General features: G+C 41.0%; 1 protein-coding gene across 4 annotated transcripts; it reads right to left on the reverse strand.

Annotated features, from left to right (window-relative positions):
* Positions 1-505: 505 nt before the first annotated feature.
* On the reverse strand, positions 506-21654 carry LOC117300718 (heparan sulfate glucosamine 3-O-sulfotransferase 1-like). 4 transcript variants are annotated; one of them, XM_033784474.1, is made up of 2 exons: positions 20956-21654; positions 506-3358 (listed from the first exon to the last, which is right to left on the reverse strand). In XM_033784474.1, the coding sequence occupies exon 2, from the start codon at positions 3085-3087 to the stop codon at positions 1708-1710; it is 1380 nt and encodes a 459-aa protein (XP_033640365.1). In that variant the 5' UTR covers positions 3088-3358; positions 20956-21654; the 3' UTR covers positions 506-1707. The 4 variants fall into 4 exon arrangements, with proteins under 4 accessions (XP_033640365.1, XP_033640366.1, XP_033640367.1 ...); XM_033784475.1 differs by lacking the exon at positions 20956-21654 and adding an exon at positions 13508-13895; XM_033784476.1 differs by lacking the exon at positions 20956-21654 and adding an exon at positions 12171-12242.
* Positions 21655-22057: the final 403 nt, after the last annotated feature.

Consider the following 22057-nt stretch of genomic DNA (forward strand, 5'->3'; position numbering starts at 1 on the left):
TTGCGATAAGGTTTATCTGCTGCCACCTAGCGTTCCAACAACTCACATTCAATGTAATTAATTTGTTTGTGAACAAAATTAACCAATCGGACGAATCAAAGCCAATGTTAAACATGTCGAGAAAGTTTCAAAAGGTAAAATAATTTAGTATATCTCGCTCACAGAGCAAATAAAATACCAATGTATTAATAGGAATGAGAAACAAAATTAAAGTGAATAATATAAACCGTTTTTAAAACAAATTATAAACAAATATTTCCAGCATACCTGCCTTACATACAAAACAGTGTGTTTAAAGGCACTTGACACTGTTGGTAATTATTACTCAAAATAATTGTTAGCACAAAAAACTTACAAGGTAAAGAGCAATGGCTTATTTTTTATGTATAAAGCATTGTGAGAAACGGCTCCTGGTAGGCCTTATGTAGTTTTTGAGAAAGAGGTAATTTCTCACTCAAATATTAAGACTTAATTCTCGAAGCCTTTTTAAGCATCTGAAAACACACATTGGCAACATTGTTATCTCGCAACATAGATGACCGATTGAGTCCAAATTTGCACAGATTTGTTATAATTTTTATATGTGTTTCATGCAAATTCATTCATAATTTTGTGTGGTTTTCACAATCTTAATACGCAAAAGCTTGCCCCTAATCATGTGACGTAGCAACTGTCTCAATAGTCTGAGGATATCAAATTTAAGCAGTACCTTGTGATCAAGCAAGTCAATGTACGAGACAAGAATTGGGTTCTTTAAATTAGTGCAATTAACAAAAGTATATTTTAGCCTTTAAGACAACAGTCAATAAAAGCAGCATCCTCAGTAAATAATATTTTGAATATTAAACAAACCAAACCAAAGAGAGTGAAATGTGTATAACTAACCAAAATTTTTCTGCACATTGTGAACAGAATGATTTACTATGGCCCTTTTCGAAACCACGGCTTTTAGCTCCAGATTCAGCTCAGACTAGCTTGGTCCGCGGTTGTCATGAAAATTATGCGCAGGGCTTCAAACAAGATGCCGGAGCCTGAAGCCGAAGCCCAAGCCAAAGCCAATAGCGACGTCCGCCGCCGCCATCTTTGATTTCAAAAACCCACCACGGAAGTTATCCAGTTGAACTCGAATGTGATCCGAAACAAACTCGAAATAAATTGAGATCTGGGTCTCTGTCAAACAAATTAATCCGTTTTATGTCTGGCAAAAGACCCCTGTATAAAACGTGTCATAGTGCACTGCACAAGTGAACTTTTTGTATTGGCTGAGGTCGCTAGCATGCACTCTTCTTTGTTTTTCATCAAAGATGGCGACCAATGACGTCATGTGCACTCCATCTTTGAACTTACTTTTTAATCGGTGAAATGGTGGGTGAAGAATCGGTGGGGACAATAATTGACTGATCTGTACATGGAAGAAACTCGCAGAATAGGTGGAAATTTGCGTTGGGGTTAAAGAATATTAATGTTGGTTTTACCCACCCTACACTATACCGATGTGTGTAACCACTGTATACTTTATAGTCAGTACTTTCTTGAGCTCTGTCAACAACAATATCACAGGCATATTACACGGGTGGGATTCGAACCCACGACCTTTGCAATAATATAGAGTAGTGTCTTACCAACTTTGTACAATGTATACCCTTAGTGTTACCCAATAAATAAGGTCTTACAATTTAATAGTGTTTTGCGTAGAAAGTTTTCTCATTAAGAAGACCACTGCAGATCAACACCCATGAGCAGAGCTAAGGCCTTATTGTATGGCCGGTAATAATCCTTGAGTTTCTCCAAAACGGCGTCTTGTATTTCCGGATGAGGGCGCCCTTTCGACGCGCTCATGCAGTTGTTTGGTATCGGCTCGGTGAGACAGAAGAAACCCTTCTGAACGTCGAAGTAGAAATATTCTCTGGTGAAGTAATCCCTGATGCCAAGAAAGCTCTCTACTTTCTTGACGGTGGGGTAAGGATCATTTATAAAGGCCTCTCCATCAAGCGCAAGTATCTGCTCTTTCTTAAAGTACTTTAGATACCTCCGTATGTCTCTGACGTACACACCCTTAGCGATGAGCTGATTGGATGACCTGATCTCACCGTCCGAGTTAATGATCGACTTCTCAAAGGTATCAGCCATGAAATAGCCGCTGTTCTTTGTACATCCATTAATAAGGTCAAGGAGTTCCATGCCAGTGGCGTTTGAGGACAGTAAATATGGGCACTTCTTGGCAATGGTGACTTGTAAGTGGACAAAGTCTGACACGGCTCTCTCAATGGGATCCCGCATGATAAGTATCAACTTGACGTTCGGTAGCGTCTTGCTTATCAGCGAAGGGGTTTTAGGGTAATGGTAGTAAGCCGGGGTCTTCTCCATTGAGATCTGCTCTGGCGTCGAGTAGGTCATCTGACTTCTGTAATACTCCAATCCTTTTTTGAATTCAGTGCTCGACGTGAAAAACTTCAACTCTTTAGGGGTGAACGCGATATCCGGATGGTAGCTAACAAAGTTTTTTAAAGTGGTGGTGCCGCCTTTTTTAACGCCAAATATCATAGCGTCTGGTAGTCTTTTTTCGCAGCCTTTCTCTTTAAGGGCATAGTCTGGAAACACTTCTGCAATTCCTTTCTCGATAGGGGTGTAGCTGTAGCAGCATTTAGCGCATTGCTCATTGACTGCCTTTCGAGGTATTACTGTGGCATTTGTTTGATTGGCGTATGAAGCATTGCTCGCGTTATGTGGCTCAATATCAGAGTATGCTTGTTCTGGTAACGTCACATCCCCGTGGAGCCAATTCAGCTCCTGCGTAGCGACCTCTATCGGCGAAGTGCGTTTAGCTCCTGTAATGTTCTGCAAAAAGGTAATGACGTTTTCAGTGTACAAATTGATGACGTCATTCTTACCCTTAGGCGACTCTGGAGTTGGCTTGTACCTGGCGCCGGACTCCAACGATTTGTGTATTTTGTACAACCCTTGCGGCCGCTGTCCCCCGAGCATAATTAATCCTAACGTTAAGGTCACGGCTACCAGACTAAATGAAAACAGTCTTTTCCGTGAGCGGAAAATGCCACTCCTCGACAAAATGCTTGTGCTATCCATATCGTATGTCTAGCCACAGCCTCTTAGCACATCCAATAGAATCAGGAACAATGTTTTTAATCCAAATCACCTACTCCACTCGAAACACATGTCAACAAAAACAGATTTTGAAGTGAAGATTCCGGACTCTACTTGGCTTCACCACAGATGTATTGCTACACTCAACCTCGTTCTCACGTGCATTGATGTTGACGTTTACAGCACCACACGGTACATGAATCACCTCCATCCCATCCTTCTGACGTGGTTCAAGTTCAACAGCTCATCGTTTCTGTTGTAGAAAGGATGGCAGGAGAGGAGAAGGGGCGTGGCGATAGACAGACAAGTAGGGTGGAAGAATAGGTTGAAGAGAACGGAGGGGAATGATAAAAACGAAGACATAATTAGTATACAATCGAGATAGTACAGAAACTGCTTACGCGAAATGTAAAAAGGAAGACCATTATATCTTAACCAATCTGCAGGAAATGTGTTCATTGTTGGTTGCTCTTACTCTTATTCTTAGCATAGTGTTACCAGACATTGGTATTAGCGGTGGGGTGAGGCAAGCACGGGCAAATACATAATTATATGAGGGTTTTTAATGTATGGAACTATCACTTGTGCAATATTGTTTGTTTCTTGTTGATGTTGTTGTTATGTAGTGGTTTTTGTTCAAAGGTAATTATTCCACGCAGTCACCAAGTAATTACAACAAAATATTCACATTTTAAAGTTCACATTTATTTGTCTCCTGACATTAAATGAAGAATGCCTCATGTGTATAGCCCCGTTGCATGCATGCATCGCAGTTGGTTTGTTCTTTCTCTATGGTTACTCCGAGCTGCCTGTAAAATGGCCTCGTGCCACCAGGCCCCAAGAGGACCACATGTTATTGCCATTTCAGCAGAAGCTATCGATAAAAGGGGCTGCGACTGGTACCTCATTTCTTGCATAGCTAAGAAATTTGCTAAGCAGAATTTTCTGCTTCACAACTTAAAGAAATTGGACCATGGCCTGTTGCTGTCGGCCTGAAATAAATGAACTCTCACCCAGTTATTACACGCGCACTGCATATAAAAACGCACGGGGGTAGGGGGGGGGGGGCGGGCTATAAATAAAACTTTGTTAGATAACTCCATGTAGAGCCACTGCCGGCAGCCTGCTTTGATAATTTGAATTTAATTTAAATTGAAAAATTTCAAGTTACCCGAAGGTCAAATTACAGAGTCACTACAATATCAGCAGGCTAGGACGCACAGCTACTTGAAATATTCAAGCGAAGAGTAACTTACTATTTGAGTGAGAAATTACCTCTTTCTTAAAAAAACAACTATACGCTACTTCAGAGGGAGCCATTTCTCACACACGGTCTATCGCTAGACCAAGAGCTTATACAAGATAATGTTATGGTGCAGAGATAAGTTAATCCTTAGGGGGAGGGGTCACTGATTCCTGAACCACTTTCCCTCACATGCCAAGAAACAAATTTCCATTTTTAGTGCTGCCAGGAAATTGCTTCTTGTCAAAGGCTATCGTTGAAGCTTCCCAGTGGGAAGTGGGTCAGAACCTGAGGTATACTGTCTCTATGGACGAACCAAAGACGTCACTTTAAATGATGTCTAATGGTTGACATTAAACATATTAATACCAAACCCCTTAAAGGCTTTAGAGTAAGTATACATGTCAGTGAATTCTTTTGCGGAAAATTGATGGAGGAGAAGGGTGGGGAACTACCTTCGTCAAGACCAAAGCATGGCTAAATTTAATGGAAAACGATGCTTGGAAGTTCCCTCCTATGCCAAAATGAGCAGGATACCAGTCACAAACTGTACATGTCTTCAGACACGAAGTGCAATTTGTAAAATCCCACAACCATGCTTTTAAAATCATTTCTACCTCCATGCTCAAATTAAGCAAGGTTCCATGCTAAAAGGATTTAGGTGTAAGAAAAGGGCTAAGTGAAAGAAAGGCCCCACACATAATGCCACCGTTATTGGTATTACACGTTTTTGGCCCGATGCCACCAGTCAAGTTGCTGCCCATCACACGTGTGCTGGTGATAACCCTTGGAGCAGGTCACTGTACAAATAGACATGGACTTAACTCATGAAGGAATTCAACCCCATCAGGTTTTAATCCTATGGGAACTCAGTGATAACCCGAGCCTGGATCAACACAACCCGGGTCAATGTTGAGTGATACAGAATCAACATGGAAATATAACACGTACTCTCACAGTAGCCTACCCGTTGAAATTTAAAAAAAAAAAGAAGATGAAACGGACAGTTCGGAAAAAAACACAACGGTCTTCAGTCTTACATCTTTACCACTTTTGCACGAACGTTTCCAAAAGGCTGTTTGTTTGCATGCCTGACAAACTGCTTCAAATTGGGGTTGCACGATATTTCGCGCAGCACAAGCTCGCCCGATGCAGTAGAGATTCGCCATGCTCAACAATTTTTTTATTTTCAAGAGTTGTAAAAATCACAGATGCCTAAATTTTTCTTCCGGACAAAAGTTGTCATGATCTAAACAAACCAATCGTCAATTTATGACTTGATGGTATTCTTCCATTGGGTCGCGTATACAAATCATGACTGCGGGAAATCCAGGGTCTGTGGCTCTTTTGTAGATAAACACGTGATATAACAGGTTATGCCTACACTGTCTAGTACAGACATTTTCCAGGCCCCGTCAATGGTAAAAACTTAAAGGAACACTACAGAATTGGTAAAGAAAAACTTGTCTAAGATCACAGATTAACATAAAACTTACACGGTCTAATGATGATGATAGAAGAAAACATCTCTTGAAATATTCATGTCTGATCGCTCAGAGAGCGTTTTATTCATTTTCTATTTTAAACGATGTCATGCAAAATGTGTATCTCGTAACACAGTTCAGATGGCTGATCGATCTCAAACTTCTACAGGTTTGACTGATTATGTAGGCCTATTTGGTGGATTACATGAAGTGCTTACAATGCAAGCAAATGCTGTGTAAGCACTGCAATGTTCCTTTAACGCATACTCATGACCTGACGTTCCTAAAACTGACAAACTGACAAACGGCAAAGACAATTTATTACACGTCTCGACCGTTTCATGTCATCAAGACGTCAAACATTTGGCTCCAGACTAAACAAAGTCGGCATGTGCGTCGAGTAAAACCACATCATCCATGTATACACACTGCATGAAATCCCATGGGCAAACGATAATGGGTGCACTGCAAAAACTAGGCCGTTAAAATTAACGCCTTGGGTTGGTGTTGTCACCTCAAGATATCCATGAGAGAATAAAATCCCTAAACATCTCACCAGTCTCATCAAGGTTTACCACCCCATACGACCTGGGCCCAATTTCATAGAGCTGCTAAGCACAACAATTTGCTAAACATGAAATTTCTTCCTTGATAAAAACAGGATTACCAACCAAATTTCCATTTGTTGCATATTGCTTGGTACTGGTATAGCTGTTGTTTGCTCATCCCGAAAATCACGTGGAAATCTGTTATGGCAATCTTGTTTTTATCAAGGAAGAAATATCATGCTTAGCAAATTTTTGTGCTCAGCAGCTCTATGAAATTGGGCCCAGTCCTTGACTTTGGTTCAGACAGTACACTCTTGGCAGTTCTGAAGGTACTTTCTGCTGCTGGGGATCGTGTTTCTTCCGCACACATGCCCCAGTCCTTCACTTTGGTTCAGACAGTACACTCTTGGCAGTTCTGACTGTACTTTCTGCTGCTGGGGATCGTGTTTCTTCCGCACACATGCCCCAGTCCTTCACTTTGGTTCAGACAGTACACTCTTGGCAGTTCTGGAGGTACTTTCTGCTGCTGGGGATCGTGTTTCTTCCGCACACATGCCCCAGTCCTTGACTTTGGTTCAGACAGTACACTCTTGGCAGTTCTGGAGGTACTTTCTGCTGCTGGGGATCGTGTTTCTTCCGCACACATGCCCCAGTTCTTGACTTTGGTTCAGACAGTACACTCTTGGCAGTTCTGAAGGTACTTTCTGCTGCTGGGGATCGTGTTTCTTCCGCACACATGCCCCAGTCCTTCACTTTGGTTCAGACAGTACACTCTTGGCAGTTCTGAATGTACTTTCTGCTGCTGGGGATCGTGTTTCTTCCGCACACATGCCCCAGTCCTTGACTTTGGTTCAGACAGTACACTCTTGGCAGTTCTGGAGGTACTTTCTGCTGCTGGGGATCGTGTTTCTTCCGCACACATGCCCCAGTCCTTGACTTTGGTTCAGACAGTACACTCTTGGCAGTTCTGAAGGTACTTTCTGCTGCTGGGGATCGTGTTTCTTCCGCACACATGCCCCATACCTATGGAACTGTCTCCTTTAACCAATTCGGTCACTTAAAGTTTTCACGAAACATCTAAAATCTTCCCTGCTCATCGATTGATTGCTACAGACCATTATCACGACTTGTCCACACTCCACAGACCATTATAACGAGTTGTCCAAACCATTAATGATTATAACGACTTGGCACGAGTCTAGTTTGCACGAAGCCGTGACTCTAAGTGTGAAGGTCGAGTTGACTAACCGGTGTTACACACGGTCACACGTTGTCATTGCTGAATATTACCAACATAATCTACAAATAGTTCTTGCAGTCAAAACGTGGCACCGAATCAGGAATAGGGTGTAATGACACGAAGTACCAACTGACAACAATGACACGCCGTCATTTTCGACGAAAGAAACAGGTGATAGTCTAGTTCCGAAGTAATAAGAAAGAATCAAATATCAGGGTAAGATGTGTCATTCCAGCACGTGATTCATGCCCTTTCCATTTAGTTATAAATAAACACACCGACGGTCAACCAGTGAAAAAGTCACCGCCTAATGAAGTTCGATGGTCACGTTTTCACAACACTCTAAATACTAAATACTTCATAATTTTATTTAGTCATAAGAGGTATACTGTAGCTAAGTCCAATTTAAATGGTGGTCTTTAAATCCAATTTATTCCAAGGGCGAGCAGTTCAACAAGATTATCAATAGTATGGGGCCACCATTGCTGAAGTGCAATCTGGGGGAAAGCTGTGCTGGGCAAAACAGTGTTTCAATTTGCTAAGAGTATGCTGGGTAAAATGAGTTGGTTCTGGACAGGACCGCTGTTTACCACCCACCGTGGCCAGTGGTCTGCTGACCAAAAGCACCCGAGGACAACTCAGAATCACATCCAGAAGTCCTGCTGGCAAGTTTATTGCTGAAGTCCCATTAACAAATTAAACCACTTCACAAGTCAAAATTACAGGTCACGTGCTTATATTACAACGTTGGTAGAAAACCTTACAATCTGGACCAGTAAAAAAAATGGTGGACCAATAACAGTAATGAATGCTCATTGCGCATGGCACCTGACTATTATTTCGTCCAGCCTCAGTTTGGTTACAATGAGTTGGAATAGAGTAAAATCAAAATGACGGCCCATAGTCTTGGTTCCAACTTCCAAGACGTTCGCATGCAGCTAGCTAGCGCGCCGAATCGCCCATGCAGCTCTTAAATCTTTGATCGATTTCTTACTAAAGGCAATCGTCAACCGAAAAGCGTGCCCTCTGTCAGGTAATCGCTTTACGTTGCGTTACGTTACGTTTCGCTACGTTAGGTTACGTTACGTTACGAGTATGATATAGTGGCCTACCAGTGTATAATCTGTGAAACTGAACTGTACAATACGAAATAAATCCGTAGTGTTAGCTACACGCAAGGTTTACCATATCTTAAGATCGGGTTTGGAGCAGTCGGCTTGGGGCGAGTTGGGAAGGGTGGGATGAAAAGATTAGATAGAGCGGAGGTTTGTAAGTAGCCGGTGTTTTTACTGAAGGGGGAGAGGATGGGTGCAGTATTTGGGTTGAAATGCTTTGGATTTGTTGGTTAACTGGCGAGGCTGCGGTATTCTCTATTTCGTGGAGTCAAGGAGATGTCATGGGAAAAGTTGTAGGTAGACCATGTTTGGTGTGTGGTGCGTTGGTTTTGAGGAATGCCAGGAAGTGTTTTGGGTGCACAGTTGTTTTCAACCTTGTTGTACGTGAGAACAAGCAGCTTAAAGGGGCACTGTGGTTATGATTAAAGCAGCTGTATACATGGAAATACTTTCATGAACTCTCACCCGGAACATCTGACATCACACTTTGAGACACGTGGATAACGCCAGATACCATGGGTCGAGTGCCTGGTGGGATTCTGTCAGATGTATCTTTGAAACCACATCAATTTCATGGAGATTCGCTGTAAATTCACACGTACATGTACTTTCATATTACACAAAAATCGCATGCATATATGTAAACTACAAACAAATATTAAATTGTACAAAATTACCTCGGACCCATCATAACGCAGATATGTACCTAACGGTCACTGCATGTTAATATCCAATGATGAAATTATTGCACTAATTGACCAGAGAGCCAGCTCTCCATAGCTCGTTACCAAGTAAGTTTGTATGCGTCAAATAATATGTTGAGTAATCACCAATAGTGTCCACTGCCTTTAAACGATTCCCGGCAACTTTGAAAACATATAGCCAAGAATCAACAACTCAACAAATAATGATCCAGGCCGCGCCATCTTAGAATAAGTACAACACCCGTCCCGTTCGAACCGTTGGACTGGAATGTTCGCTCTGATTGAATTAGAGTTGTGGGTCCACATGTATTACGGTATGTGGGATTCTATAATGAACATCACAGCAGAAATCTAGGCATATAGGCCAATACATGAATGCTTATGCGTACAACAGTCACCCGTACCTTTGTCTACAAATAGAGTAACATTTCTCGATGGCCTTTCTGTTTTAATAAGGCCTCTTACTGACAGGCAAGACACTACACAGTGGTAATTCCCCTATAAACAATATCTATATATGCGACGTGCCTATAAAATCCTGTAGGATTTAAAGATTCTTAAAGGCTTTTTTATCTTGAGAAATATTCCTTGTGTTAAGTTCCAAATCATTTCAATCATGATAAAAATAAGTTTTGAGAGGTGCCCTCTCAAAAATTTAAGATTTTATGCTTTCTTATATTTATGTGGCTTCTTAGTTAGCGCACATGTCCGCCACTCAGTGACGCTCCTTCCCTGTAACATACAGTATTTTCTGCAAGATGTGGGACTAAGTTTTTGAATTATGAGACCTAATCCTTAGATAGCACCATGTAATGGTTTACAAGGTGCTGTGGTGCAATATGCTGCCAATCAAACCAGGAACACCAGGGCGAACCCCTTATCTTTTCGATAAGTGCACTGGGTTCTTTTACATGTGAACATACCACATGGTACCAACGGCTTAACGTCCCATCCGAAGGACGAAGCAATGGGGAAATGTCTTGCTTAAGGACACAAGTGTCACGGCGGATGGGGATTCGAACCCACACTCTACTGACCAGAAACACCAGAGTTTGAATTCGGTGCACATGTGATGTGACATGGTCTGCAGAGATGCCAACATTGAATTGTAAAAAAGAGTAGCATCTCCCAAAAGTTAAAGGCGAGCGCAGCTTGGGCTCCCTAAACCGATCTTTCTATAACTCTCTACAATGCTAATTAGCTCATTTTCAGGCATTGTTGTGAAATAACAATTACCTCTGTATACACTAACAGAACAGCTACAAATCTTTATAATGGCCAGTGAAAAAAAAAAAAAAAAAAAAAAAAAAAAATCCCTCATCTTCTGACTTTGTTTCAAAAATAAATGTAACATAACAAAGGGTAGCCTTACGTAAATGTTTTTGTTTTAATGATCAGAAATGCAACAACAAACTATTGGTAGAGAGGAGGAAAAAAAAAAGGAAAAAAAAGAAAAGAAAAAAACGTGTCCGGATTTTGGGCAAAAAATACGTGTCCGTATTTTGGGCATTGTCTGGACATCGGCGCTACAATTACTAGTAAGAAAACATGGAAACTGTCTAGCTTAGATCTCACAGGCCACTCAGTTGAAGGTATTTTTGTTCAGAAGGTCTCCTTTTTTGTCGCCATTATTTCATACTTTTTGTGCCACGCTTCGCTAATTTATTCCTCCATGGATGAAGTACATGTACAGACAGCGTGGGCACAATAATAGTGGATACGTGAGGAATGAGGTTACTGTGACACGTTAGCTCACACACAACCTCATTCCCCACGCACGTGTGCACTATTCCCCCATCGTGAAATAGAGATCAATGGGTACGAACTTGCAGCAATGCACTAGCGTAAAGATACTCATCCGGCCAGCCAGCGGGGGATCAGAGGGCACGCAACGACCATGTTCGAGTGAATTCGCCGCTATTATTCAACACTGCTTTCTAAAATTAAAAGTGTTTTTTCTTTTCTGTTACAATTATTTGGATATTTTTCTTAATTTTTATTTCCACTTAATAGTTGATTCGTTGTTTGCATGTATTGTACGATTTAATAAAATTATATTGGGCGGCTTGTTTAGCGTGTTTTATTGAGTATTATCGTAGCATCGTAGTCACGGCTCGAAATCGTATTTGCTACGCCCAAATCGTGTATGTTGGTATCTCTGGGTCTGTAAGAATACAGAACCGTTACCTATTAGTGTCAAAAAGTGAACATCACGATCAATGGCTAACAATGGTAAGGCCACAATGTTCCGACACCCCCAGTGTATTTTCTTCCTGATCCTAAACCTATAACCCAACCATGTTCCAACTATTTTCATAATCCTGATCCTAATCCTAACCATGTTCCGACTACCTCCGTAATCCTAACCGTCATCCTAACCTTAATCCTAACCCTAACCATAACCACTGCCCGACACCCTCGGATGTTTTTAACACAGGGGTGTCGGAAGAGCAGTCACCCACAAACCAAGTAGCATTTTCTCAAAATGTCTTACACAAACAAACAAAAACCGAAAAAGCATCCCTTTTTTGGTGTTCAGTGTTTATGCTCCTTTAAGATCTCACAGTAATATGCACGTTGGGAGAAGTAATGGAATGGCGATAAATACTAAAACAAGCACAGGTTTGGTTATTTATCTACCTTTAAAACATCGAGTTGACTTGTTATTCGACAACAAATAGTACAGCTGTTTCAAGTTATCTAAATACAGAATCGTGTCATTGAAACTTACACAATAGGAAGTATCACTTTACATTACAAAGTGGCAATCTTCAACTCCAAACTTCTACACAACCCACTGGAGCAGTTCTCGATGTATGTCACATGGGTTGACACTACACACTTCTTTCAAAGTATAGACACACAACGTGGCAACTCCCATACACAGTACATGCATGGCGCATAGAGCACGGACATAGAGCTAGTGATACATGCATGTCAAGTTGAACACAATCCGCCATTTTTGTACATGAACTCCCAACTTCTAGAACACAGCCAAAAGTTGAAAACTTGAAAAGTGTCGTGTGTTTACACTACACGTTTGTCTTTCAAACCATTTAAGCTAACTCAAGAGGTAAAGGCAACAGCAGATTTCAAGTGGCAACACATACTCACTAGCTCCATGATCACAAGCATGTTGTCAAGTTGAACAACAACCCACCATCTTTATACAAGAACTCACAAGTACACAGCCCGTCCGGCCCAGTTATCTTTGCATTGACAAAAGAGGTAACGACAATAACACATAAAGTGCTAAGCACATACTCACATCATGTGAGTATGTGCTTAGCACTTTGCGTGTTATTCTCCATGCTCAAAGTCAAGTTGAACACCTGCCAGTATATCTTTGAACGGTTACACACCTATATTCCAACACCCCTATGTTCCGACACAGGGGTGTCGGATTATAGGTTGAGTTGTCGGAACATAGGGGTGTCGGAACATATGGGTGTCGGAACATGATGTGTCGGAACATAGGGATGTCGGAATATAGAGCAGTCACCCTTTGGACATACTATGCTTCCAACTTCTACTACTCAGAACCTACTGGCCCAGTTCTCTCATTGGCAAGTGCCGTGTGTTATGTTCAAACATAACAAAAGAGATTAAAGACAGTGGACACTATTGGTGATTGTCAAAGACTAGCCTTCACAGTTGGTGTATCTCAACATAGGCATAAAATAATAAACCTGTGAAAATTTGAGCTCAAACGGCCATCGAAGTTGCAGAGATAATAATGAAAGAAAAATAACCCTTGCAACACGAAGTTGTGGGCGTTTAGATGGTTGATTTCGAGACCTCAAGTTCCAATAGTGCCACTGCCTTTAAGACAATAACACACAAAGTGGCATCGTAATATACTCACACATCTCCATGCTCACCGCAAGTTGAACACCAAAATAATCCAAAATTTAGTGCATAATTATTATACACCCCTAGTCATGACATAACCTACTGGCCCAGTTCTCTGTGCATTGACAAGTGTGTGTCTATACCTTGTCTTTCAAATCAAACTAACAGAAAAGGTTATAAAGCAATAACAAACTTTAATTTGCCACACATACTCACATATCCATGCTCACGTGCATGTCAAATTTAACACCAGTGAGTCCACCATCTTTGTGAATAATTTTACTCCCAACTTCAAGTACACAGAGCCTATATAGCTGTCCCAGTTCTCTGCATTGACAAGTGTTGTGTGTTTACACTTTCCATAGTGGGTTCAGCGGTGACAATCTGCCATTCCCTCACACACATCCCCCATTCATGGTACCGTCAGCAATACTTTACAAGTACACGTGCACGCTGTGCAGCCGATCCTCGTAAACCAAGATTGTTAGGGTGCTGCTTCATGAGGTCAAGGGCACATGCAAGTTTATTGATTGATTACCGCCATTCAACCCCTGAGAAGAACCATGAACATGAACCAAAACTGTGCTAGTTTGTTGGCGCAGTGTTTCCGCCTCTCTCCATGAGTGGTCCACGTCCTACACTGTGACAACACGGCCGGTGCGTGTGGATCTCTTCTAACCCCGATTCTCTCACGCTCAAAAACAAAAGAGGCACTTCACTATCTTTAATCCAGACGTTTGTGTAAAATAGATATCTCTTCTCCGGTAATTTGAGGCTCATACAGTAAAACTGTTGTGGTATCGGCAACACGTGAACAAAATGAAAGTCGCACAAACCAAAAAGCTACTCTATGCAGTGAAAACATGGACGTGCATATAATACTATAGAGCTATAGTATAAGGTATCCCAGATGTGCTTAGTGAGTCATGGTTTTCAACGAATGTTCTGACTATTCCTTGCATAGGCAATAACAGTACAATACCAAGATATATATATATATACATTGAGTATGATGTTAAAGCCATTATACACTTTCGGAACAGAAAACAAAAGTTCACAGACTTACAAATAACTTACAGGGTTTACAGAAGGTAATGGTAAAAGACTTCTCTTCAAATATTATTCCATGATATGCTTTACTTTTTGAGAAAACATTAAAACAAATATAAATTCTCGACATCGAGAATTACGGATTATAGTAAACACATGTCACGTGCGAAACGTGCGGAAACAAGGGTGGGTTTTCCTGTTATTTTCTCCCGACTCCGATGACCGATTGAGCCTTAAATTTTACAGGTTTGTTATTTTATATAAGTTGTGATGCACGAAGTATCGGCCTTTGGACAATAGTGTTTACCGAAAGTGTCCAATCCCTTGGTTTAGGGATAGAATGAAAGTTTGATATATCTCGGCGATTTTTCAATAACATTCAAACATTTAAGCTTTCAAAAGCATGTTTTTACTTAATGTGACTACTACAGGTTTGTAATATAGCGACCCAACCCTATGTGGAATAGCCTTCCTCTTAGAATGATCTGGCACGGCTCACTCAAAAAAGCTATAGACAAATAAAAAAATAAATCATAAATTATCCTGCTTTTCAAACGTCCAACTGAATATGGCCTTTGCTATTTTTTGAAGCGCCAGGGGCACTTTTTATTGGGTGGATGTGTTCGGATTACTAGTGACTGTTCACAATCACTGTTATTACGTTCCCAATGGGAGACTTTTGAACACTAGGTGGCGGCAGACTTACCAGGTAAATTTCCATAGTTTACGTAGTTCTGAGCATGCTCACATTACAGAGAACAATGGATTTTACCTGGTAAGTCTGCTGCCACCAAGCGTCCAACACCATAATGATCAAACTTTGCTGTGTATGTTCTTTTGAACTCTTGTCTTGCTATTTTAGGGTACTGCCGCGGAGTACATTTTTGGAATTCGGGACATTTCTCATTAAAAATAATTGTCCTGCTTATTAACTACTACCCGGCCGGAAGGTTGGAAGCCGGGACTACCACTTTCGCTTTGTACCACCACACAGACATGTAGTGCACACGGGTACACCGCAAACCCAAAATACATGAAACCTCACCACGCATGAGCCTCAAAAATCAACATAATCATAAAATCAAAAGGCGTCAGTGAAAGAGTTTGATGTAGGGCTCAAAGTGTCACTATCTGTAACCAAGATGTTACACAAGTAATATTCAAACATTGTGTTGAATTTGTTGGAAACAAGGTAACCAATTCATAGGAGGTATGTTGTTATTGAAAGTTTGCAGAACATGTTGAATCAGAAACGGGGTAAACAATTCTGATAACACGATGGAGTGTTTTACTAAAAATCGGCGGTCCATCATGCCTAGAGTAGAGGTCTGCTAGACTCCGCGAGAATCAAATTTTGGCAAGAATCCAGGATTCTCCGTCCATGCCGTTACCGTCCATGCCAACCAGCACGGTTTGTTTTTATCAACAATGGAAAGATCTAATTATAATAACCATCCACATCATGCGAACAGGAAACATTAGTACAGTCTGTAGATACACATGAGCCCTATACCTCTTACCTAAAAACAACACCACTTCTGAAAAGACTATTTATTAGAGAGAAAACATGATTCAAACATTGCAATATAAGAGAAAGCTCGGAAGACCCCTTACTCCTTTTGTTAAAACCGGAAGCAGTTAATAACTTCCAAATGGGCTGTGTCAACAATACATATGGCAGACAACTGTTGAACTTTTCACAATAGTTGAAGGGTGGATTTATTTCAAGTCACTTTACATGATTGTTGATTAGTAACTGAGAGAAAAACAAAATAACTTGGTATGTTTCAGAAGAGATTAGGCCAAATACAAATATAAACATGTTTAGCGTCCCTGCCCACTTCCTTATTAGAGGCCGTTTTTTTTTTTTTTTTTTTTTTTTCAACATGAGGATGACGCTAAAATTCTTTTTAGTTGGCCTCATGTGGTTGATGAGTATTCATGGCTAATCCATGGCCTTTGACTCATGTGACTGTCATTAGCCTTGACCGTGGAGCTTGCACGCTTTTGGATTGCATTTCCATCAACGTGCTAAGTTGTTTATCTCAGAGTAATTGGCACACTATGCTCTGTTTTAGTATCACATGGAAAAATCAAAGAGGAACAAAACCAGCCTCCGAGATCATTGGCACAGTCATTGGCGGTTGCTTTGGGACGTGACACGTTTGGTAAATTAATGTCAAAGACCAGGGCCCAATTTCATGGCTCTGCTTACCGCCGAATTCTGCGCTTACGATGACGATTCCCTGCATACGTGCAAGCGCCGAATTTCTGCGCTAGCCTTGTAAGCGTAGAATGCCTAGTAACGTGGAGTACGCACGCGCAGAATCCAAAATTCGCAGCTAACCCATGAAATACGCTTGCCGTAAAAAGCACAGAATTCCCTGCTTCCGTAAGCGCCGATTCTTTGCTTACGGTAAGCAGAGCAATGACATTGGGCCCTGTACTCTCATTTTGGTGTATCCTAACTTGTGCATAAATTTAATTGACAAAACCACAACTGATAAGCACAATATTGACAGCATAAGCAGTTAAGCACAAAGCGCAATCCAATTGATTTTCCAACCCACTCTCTCCAGGACAGCAGCAATGCTTTTAGGAGAGTACAACAATTCAAGATTCAAGAACAAAAGATGTCTCCACTGGGATGCTAAAAATAGAATGGCTGTACTGTACAGTTTGTGACGTCATCTTAAATATACCCCAATTTCCTTAAGGGGAGCACCCAGGCCTTTAGAATTCCCCTATGTGGATCTTTTGTTTTCACTTGTTTGATTTATCCTTGGTTTCTATCTCCATAAGGTAACGATCAATGAGCCCAAAGACACCTGCAACATGGCATTACATTGTATCAACGCAGTAGTACACAGCTGTGTGACGTCACCCTAATTGATGGGGATGTGTATATATATGATGACTCCGGGTGTACACTCATCGTGTCTTTCCGTTCATTAAGATTTACTGATTAGCACCAACAGGAAAAAACCACTTCATTTTGCCCGCAGTCTAAATCATCATGCTACTACTGATGGTCAGACAGATCGCTAGGTGACCTCCACATTAAGGTCAAACTACTGTCTTAGGACGACACGAAAGGTTGCGTACCAGTATGCTTTTTTATTTGTAAACTATTTATCTGGTATTATAAGCACACGTCTTGAAACAAGGCCACTATGATTCTCTTCAACCTTATGACCACATGAAACATCAACCTGTACAGCGTTCAAAGTTAGTCTTTACTCAAGGCTCTGTTTTAGTACTTTGATAGTCTGCTGCAGAGTCAGCAATAAGGTGTCATAACTATGTAAATCGAGGCAGCGCCCAGACAACGACTTATTTAACTACACTGGTTCAAACGTGTACGCGAATCAAACGGTAACACACGAAGATCAAATCCAAGACTACACACCAATCACTTGAAAAGCACAAACAGCTGTTGAGGTCAGGCTTGAGGTCAAGGCACTGTTCGCCCTTTCCCACCCACTTGCCTTTAAATAACCCACAGAGGTTCCCACCACCGACCCTGGACTAATCTGGGTCTGATTAATCTTCCAGCTAGTCCAGTTACATCAACCCACTCCCAGAACAGGTGCTACATTTAAAGGATACCAAATGAAGGTGAACTATACCTTTAATGTTTTGAAGCGTTCAATTGTTTCAATCCTATATAATGTAGTTGTATACAAATAAATTAACCTGCGCAACATTCAGTTCAAAAGGTAGTCGCGTGTGTGAGATATCGCCGAAACTCCGGAGTGAATAAAAGATTAACTCCTATTTGTGCAATCTAGAAGCGTTACCCGAGATGCGGCTCTCCCTCCGCTACAACAGACTGCTTTCGCAAGATCACGGGTCCCCCGCAAAGCTGCTGGCCCTCTCGCGAGATAATTGCCGCATGCGCAACAGACAACGACTTGCAAATGTCAAAGCATAATCTTTGTTTCAAGACGCCCCAGATTTGGAGTCAAGAATAGCGGCGACAACGTTTTTTTTTTCTCGTGACTACATCCTTTTCACGTCAAACTTAACTTGAGCATCTTGGAATTAAGACTAGCTTTAATCTAGATAACTAGGTTAAAGGTCGATAACTTTATGGGTCGGCAACATAATTCCGCAAATCTCAAGGGATCTAGGGTTGAACTGACGGACACGCAAAGAAGACGCGTGTTTTAGTGGTGCAAGATGCTTTAAGTAATAATCAATCTTTTTATAGTGATGTGAGCGTGATATGCAAATAGTTGAACTTTACCCTGCTGGGGTGGGATCACACACAACCATCAGTGTGGCCACCGTTGCATGGCATGGACATGACCATTGAGACACTTTTAGACGCTGGTGGCAGCAGACATACCAAGTCAATTTCAATTGTCGGAGCACGTATGGATATGCGCGAGGGTGGTTTTGACTTTCAATAACTGTGAAAAACAATTCAGCCCAAATGTTCACAGGTTTGTTATTTTAAGCATATCTTTGGATACACAATTGAAGATACTGGTCTTTGAGACAATACTATCAAAACTAATAATAATAATAATAATAATAATAATAATGAGAACTTATAAAGCGCACAAATCCATCAAAGTGCTCATGGCGCTAAATACAAAGAATAATATTTACATGTACAATAACCAAAATTGAAACGTAAGCCTAAGCTAAGAAGAAATCCAGAACATGTTGAAGAGAAATACAGTACAAATGCAATATCAAAGAAAACATCGAAGGGTAGAAATCAAACCATTTTCTCAAATACTTGGTTGAAAAGATGTGTCTTAAGGTTTTTCTTAAATTGTGTTAAAGAAACAGATGATTTTACTAGTGCTGGCAATTTGTTCCAAAGGCGTGGGGCAGCATGTGAGAAAGATCGGTCTCCCCATGAATGATTGGATATGGGCTCAATAAGGAGACTAGAATTGTAAGACCGGAGTTTGCGAGGAGGATTGTATGGTTTGAGTAAATCATCAATATATGCAGGGGCATTGTTGGTGAGTGATTTATACACAAAAAGCAGAAGTTTATACTTAACTCTACTGCTTACGGGTAACCAGTGTAATTCTTTCAAAATCGGAGTTATATGACAGGACTTTTTATTTAAGGTGATAACACGAGCAGCATAGTTCTGAATACGCTGAAGTCGTTCAATTTGAGTATTAGGAAGACCATATAGAAGTGAGTTACACATGTCAAGTCTGGAAACGACGACGGAGTGGACTATTTGCTCAGTTGCTTTTTGTGTTAAATATTTCCTCACTTTGCCTATATTACGAATGTGAAATGTTGTAGAACGTGCAATACTAGAAATATGTGAATTAAGTGTCATGGAAGAGTCGAAGACCACACCAAGATTACGAGCTTTGGTAACAGCGGTAACTTCGGAGTCACCTATATTAATATGGGGAATAGTAACTTTAGAGAGTTGTTGGCGTGAACCAAGTATCATAAATTCAGTCTTGTTATCATTAAGTTTAAGGAAATTGTCTTGCATCCAAACACGAATTTCACCAACACACGTTTCAATACGACTGATGCTCTCATCAGCAAAATGTTTGGATGGTTTAAAAGAGAAATACAACTGGGTGTCATCAGCATATACATGATAGTTCAGTTTGTGTTTCAGGATGATGCTATGAACTGGGTAGGTGTACACCGTGAACCACAGCGGTCCAAGAACCGACCCCTGAGGGACTGAAAAATCATGAACAACTGGGTCCGATGTGGAATTGCCAATGCGTACATGTTGTGGTCTGTTTTGCAAATAGGATTGGCACCATTTAAGGGCATTGCCCTGTAAACCAATAATATCACGTAGTCTCTTGAGCAAAATAGTGTGATCCACGGTGTCAAAAGCCGCACTTAAATCAAGCATTGCCTTTAAACTGAGATTTCAGATTTCAGCATTCGACAGTGAGTCGCAATTGATGGCACCAACTACTACCTGCTGATCAGCCACAACTCATCAGGGAGTAATTGGAGATTCATATCCATTAAGAGCCAATTAATTTTGAGACTGGAATGACAAGACGTAATTAAAAGCGGAACGCCAGACTGAACATTTTCTAAGATGTTTTGGAATTTGAAGAAAGAAACATTATGCTAGAGCGAGTGTTGAACCAACGCCTACCGGTGTGCAGGAGACTGTGACCCCCTGAGATTTTTGGTTGGTAAAACCATGGAGCTATGAGGTAAAACATTCCGGCCTACGTGCATCGCGATAGTTGAGTGTGAATAACAACGTATTGCACCAAGAAACCATCCCTGCCTACTGGACCAAACTGCAAGGTATCACAATGTAATCATGTGTGGTATGTGACAGTAGTCAGCTCAGCTGCTGGTTTATGTCGCCTGTAGCCTTGAGGTTACGGCCCAACAGCGCGGATACCAGGCGATCACATTCTTCCGCTCCGCAACATTATAGGGGTTTTGAGAAAGAGGTAATTTTTCACTAAATAAAATATTTGAATCTGAGAAAGACTAATACTATTAGTAATAGCTCATCACAATGTTTTATACTATTAACAGCTCTCCATTGCTCTTTCCAAGAATACTGGTCTTTCACAAATATAATTAAACGTGTCCAAAAGCCTTTTATCACATTGTGTTAACTATGCCATGCTTACCTTGACCCGTGTTGTATACAAGTTGTCTAATCCTAGATAAGATAGTCGATCTTGCAGTCGAAAAACCTTTTTGTATCTGCACCTTTCTCTGTCTCTGAGTCAGTCTTGAACTTGACCTCTTGTACTTGTTGAAGGTAGTTTCCCACCATGTTCCAGGAAATGTTGAAGTTTAGGTCAACCATTTATGACATTTTCAGCTGTTGTTAGCGCCTGGGTTGGGGGGGGGGGGGGGTGTCGAACGCGATTCTAACCACCTCCTTCCTCCATGTTCCACCACCAAGAAAACAACTTATGTTGCAATGAATAAATGTCGTGCAAACAAAATGTGGAAAGGTGCGAGGAGTTCTAAAACAACATGGTGACTGACTCGGCCCAACCAATACAAACTCAAGAAACACCTCAGGATCTCCACTAAACCGGACAGCACGGTAAAGCACCATAGGGTTTATACCACCGAGCGAAGCCAAGCTGCTTTCTACGTATATTAGTTCATAGTTCAATCTAAACTAAGAAGCCACAAATGAAACCCAATCTGTTTGTAGATCGTTGCCAAAGATTTAGTCCAGACTAGTATCCGTCATGGTGTGTGTGTAGGTGGTAGATTTGTCCGCGTTACCATCCACAATAAACCAGAAATAAAAGCATAATCGGCGATTTCAGTCTCGTTTACTGTTTTTCAAGTTACCACCGTATGTACAAGTGTGTACCATACTTAAACGCACGTATATACATGTACAGTACATGATACAAGTTCGCTCCAATTACAGCATGGTTCCGTGTACTACAACGCATTGTGAAACCACTAAAGTTTTATGAGGAACTAGACTTCAGTCCCGTCAAATAAGAAACTACGTTATTTCCTACATTTAAAGGGCAGGGTTAACCCTCAATAAAATTAAAAGTGGATTGCAGAGATTGTTCCTGCTTACACTTTGAGGACATACTTTGAGGATATACTTATTGATAGACAAGTTGATGTACTAAGCAAAATCACAGCGTTACTTCCTCTTTCGGCACTCGAGGGCACTCTTCTCAGTAGTGTCAAGATTCCTCTTGTAAGTTAGTTCGTTTGGACTTGCACTGCTTGTTTATGCAGGCAAAT

The sequence above is a fragment of the Asterias rubens genome, chromosome 16, assembly GCF_902459465.1.
Source record: "Asterias rubens chromosome 16, eAstRub1.3, whole genome shotgun sequence".
Classification (NCBI taxonomy): domain Eukaryota; kingdom Metazoa; phylum Echinodermata; class Asteroidea; order Forcipulatida; family Asteriidae; genus Asterias; species Asterias rubens.

Bases quoted from the DNA above. Each gene is read 5' to 3' on its own strand.
- LOC117300718 (XM_033784474.1), bottom strand. From the start codon at position 3,087: ATGGATAGCACAAGCATTTTGTCGAGGAGTGGCATTTTCCGCTCACGG.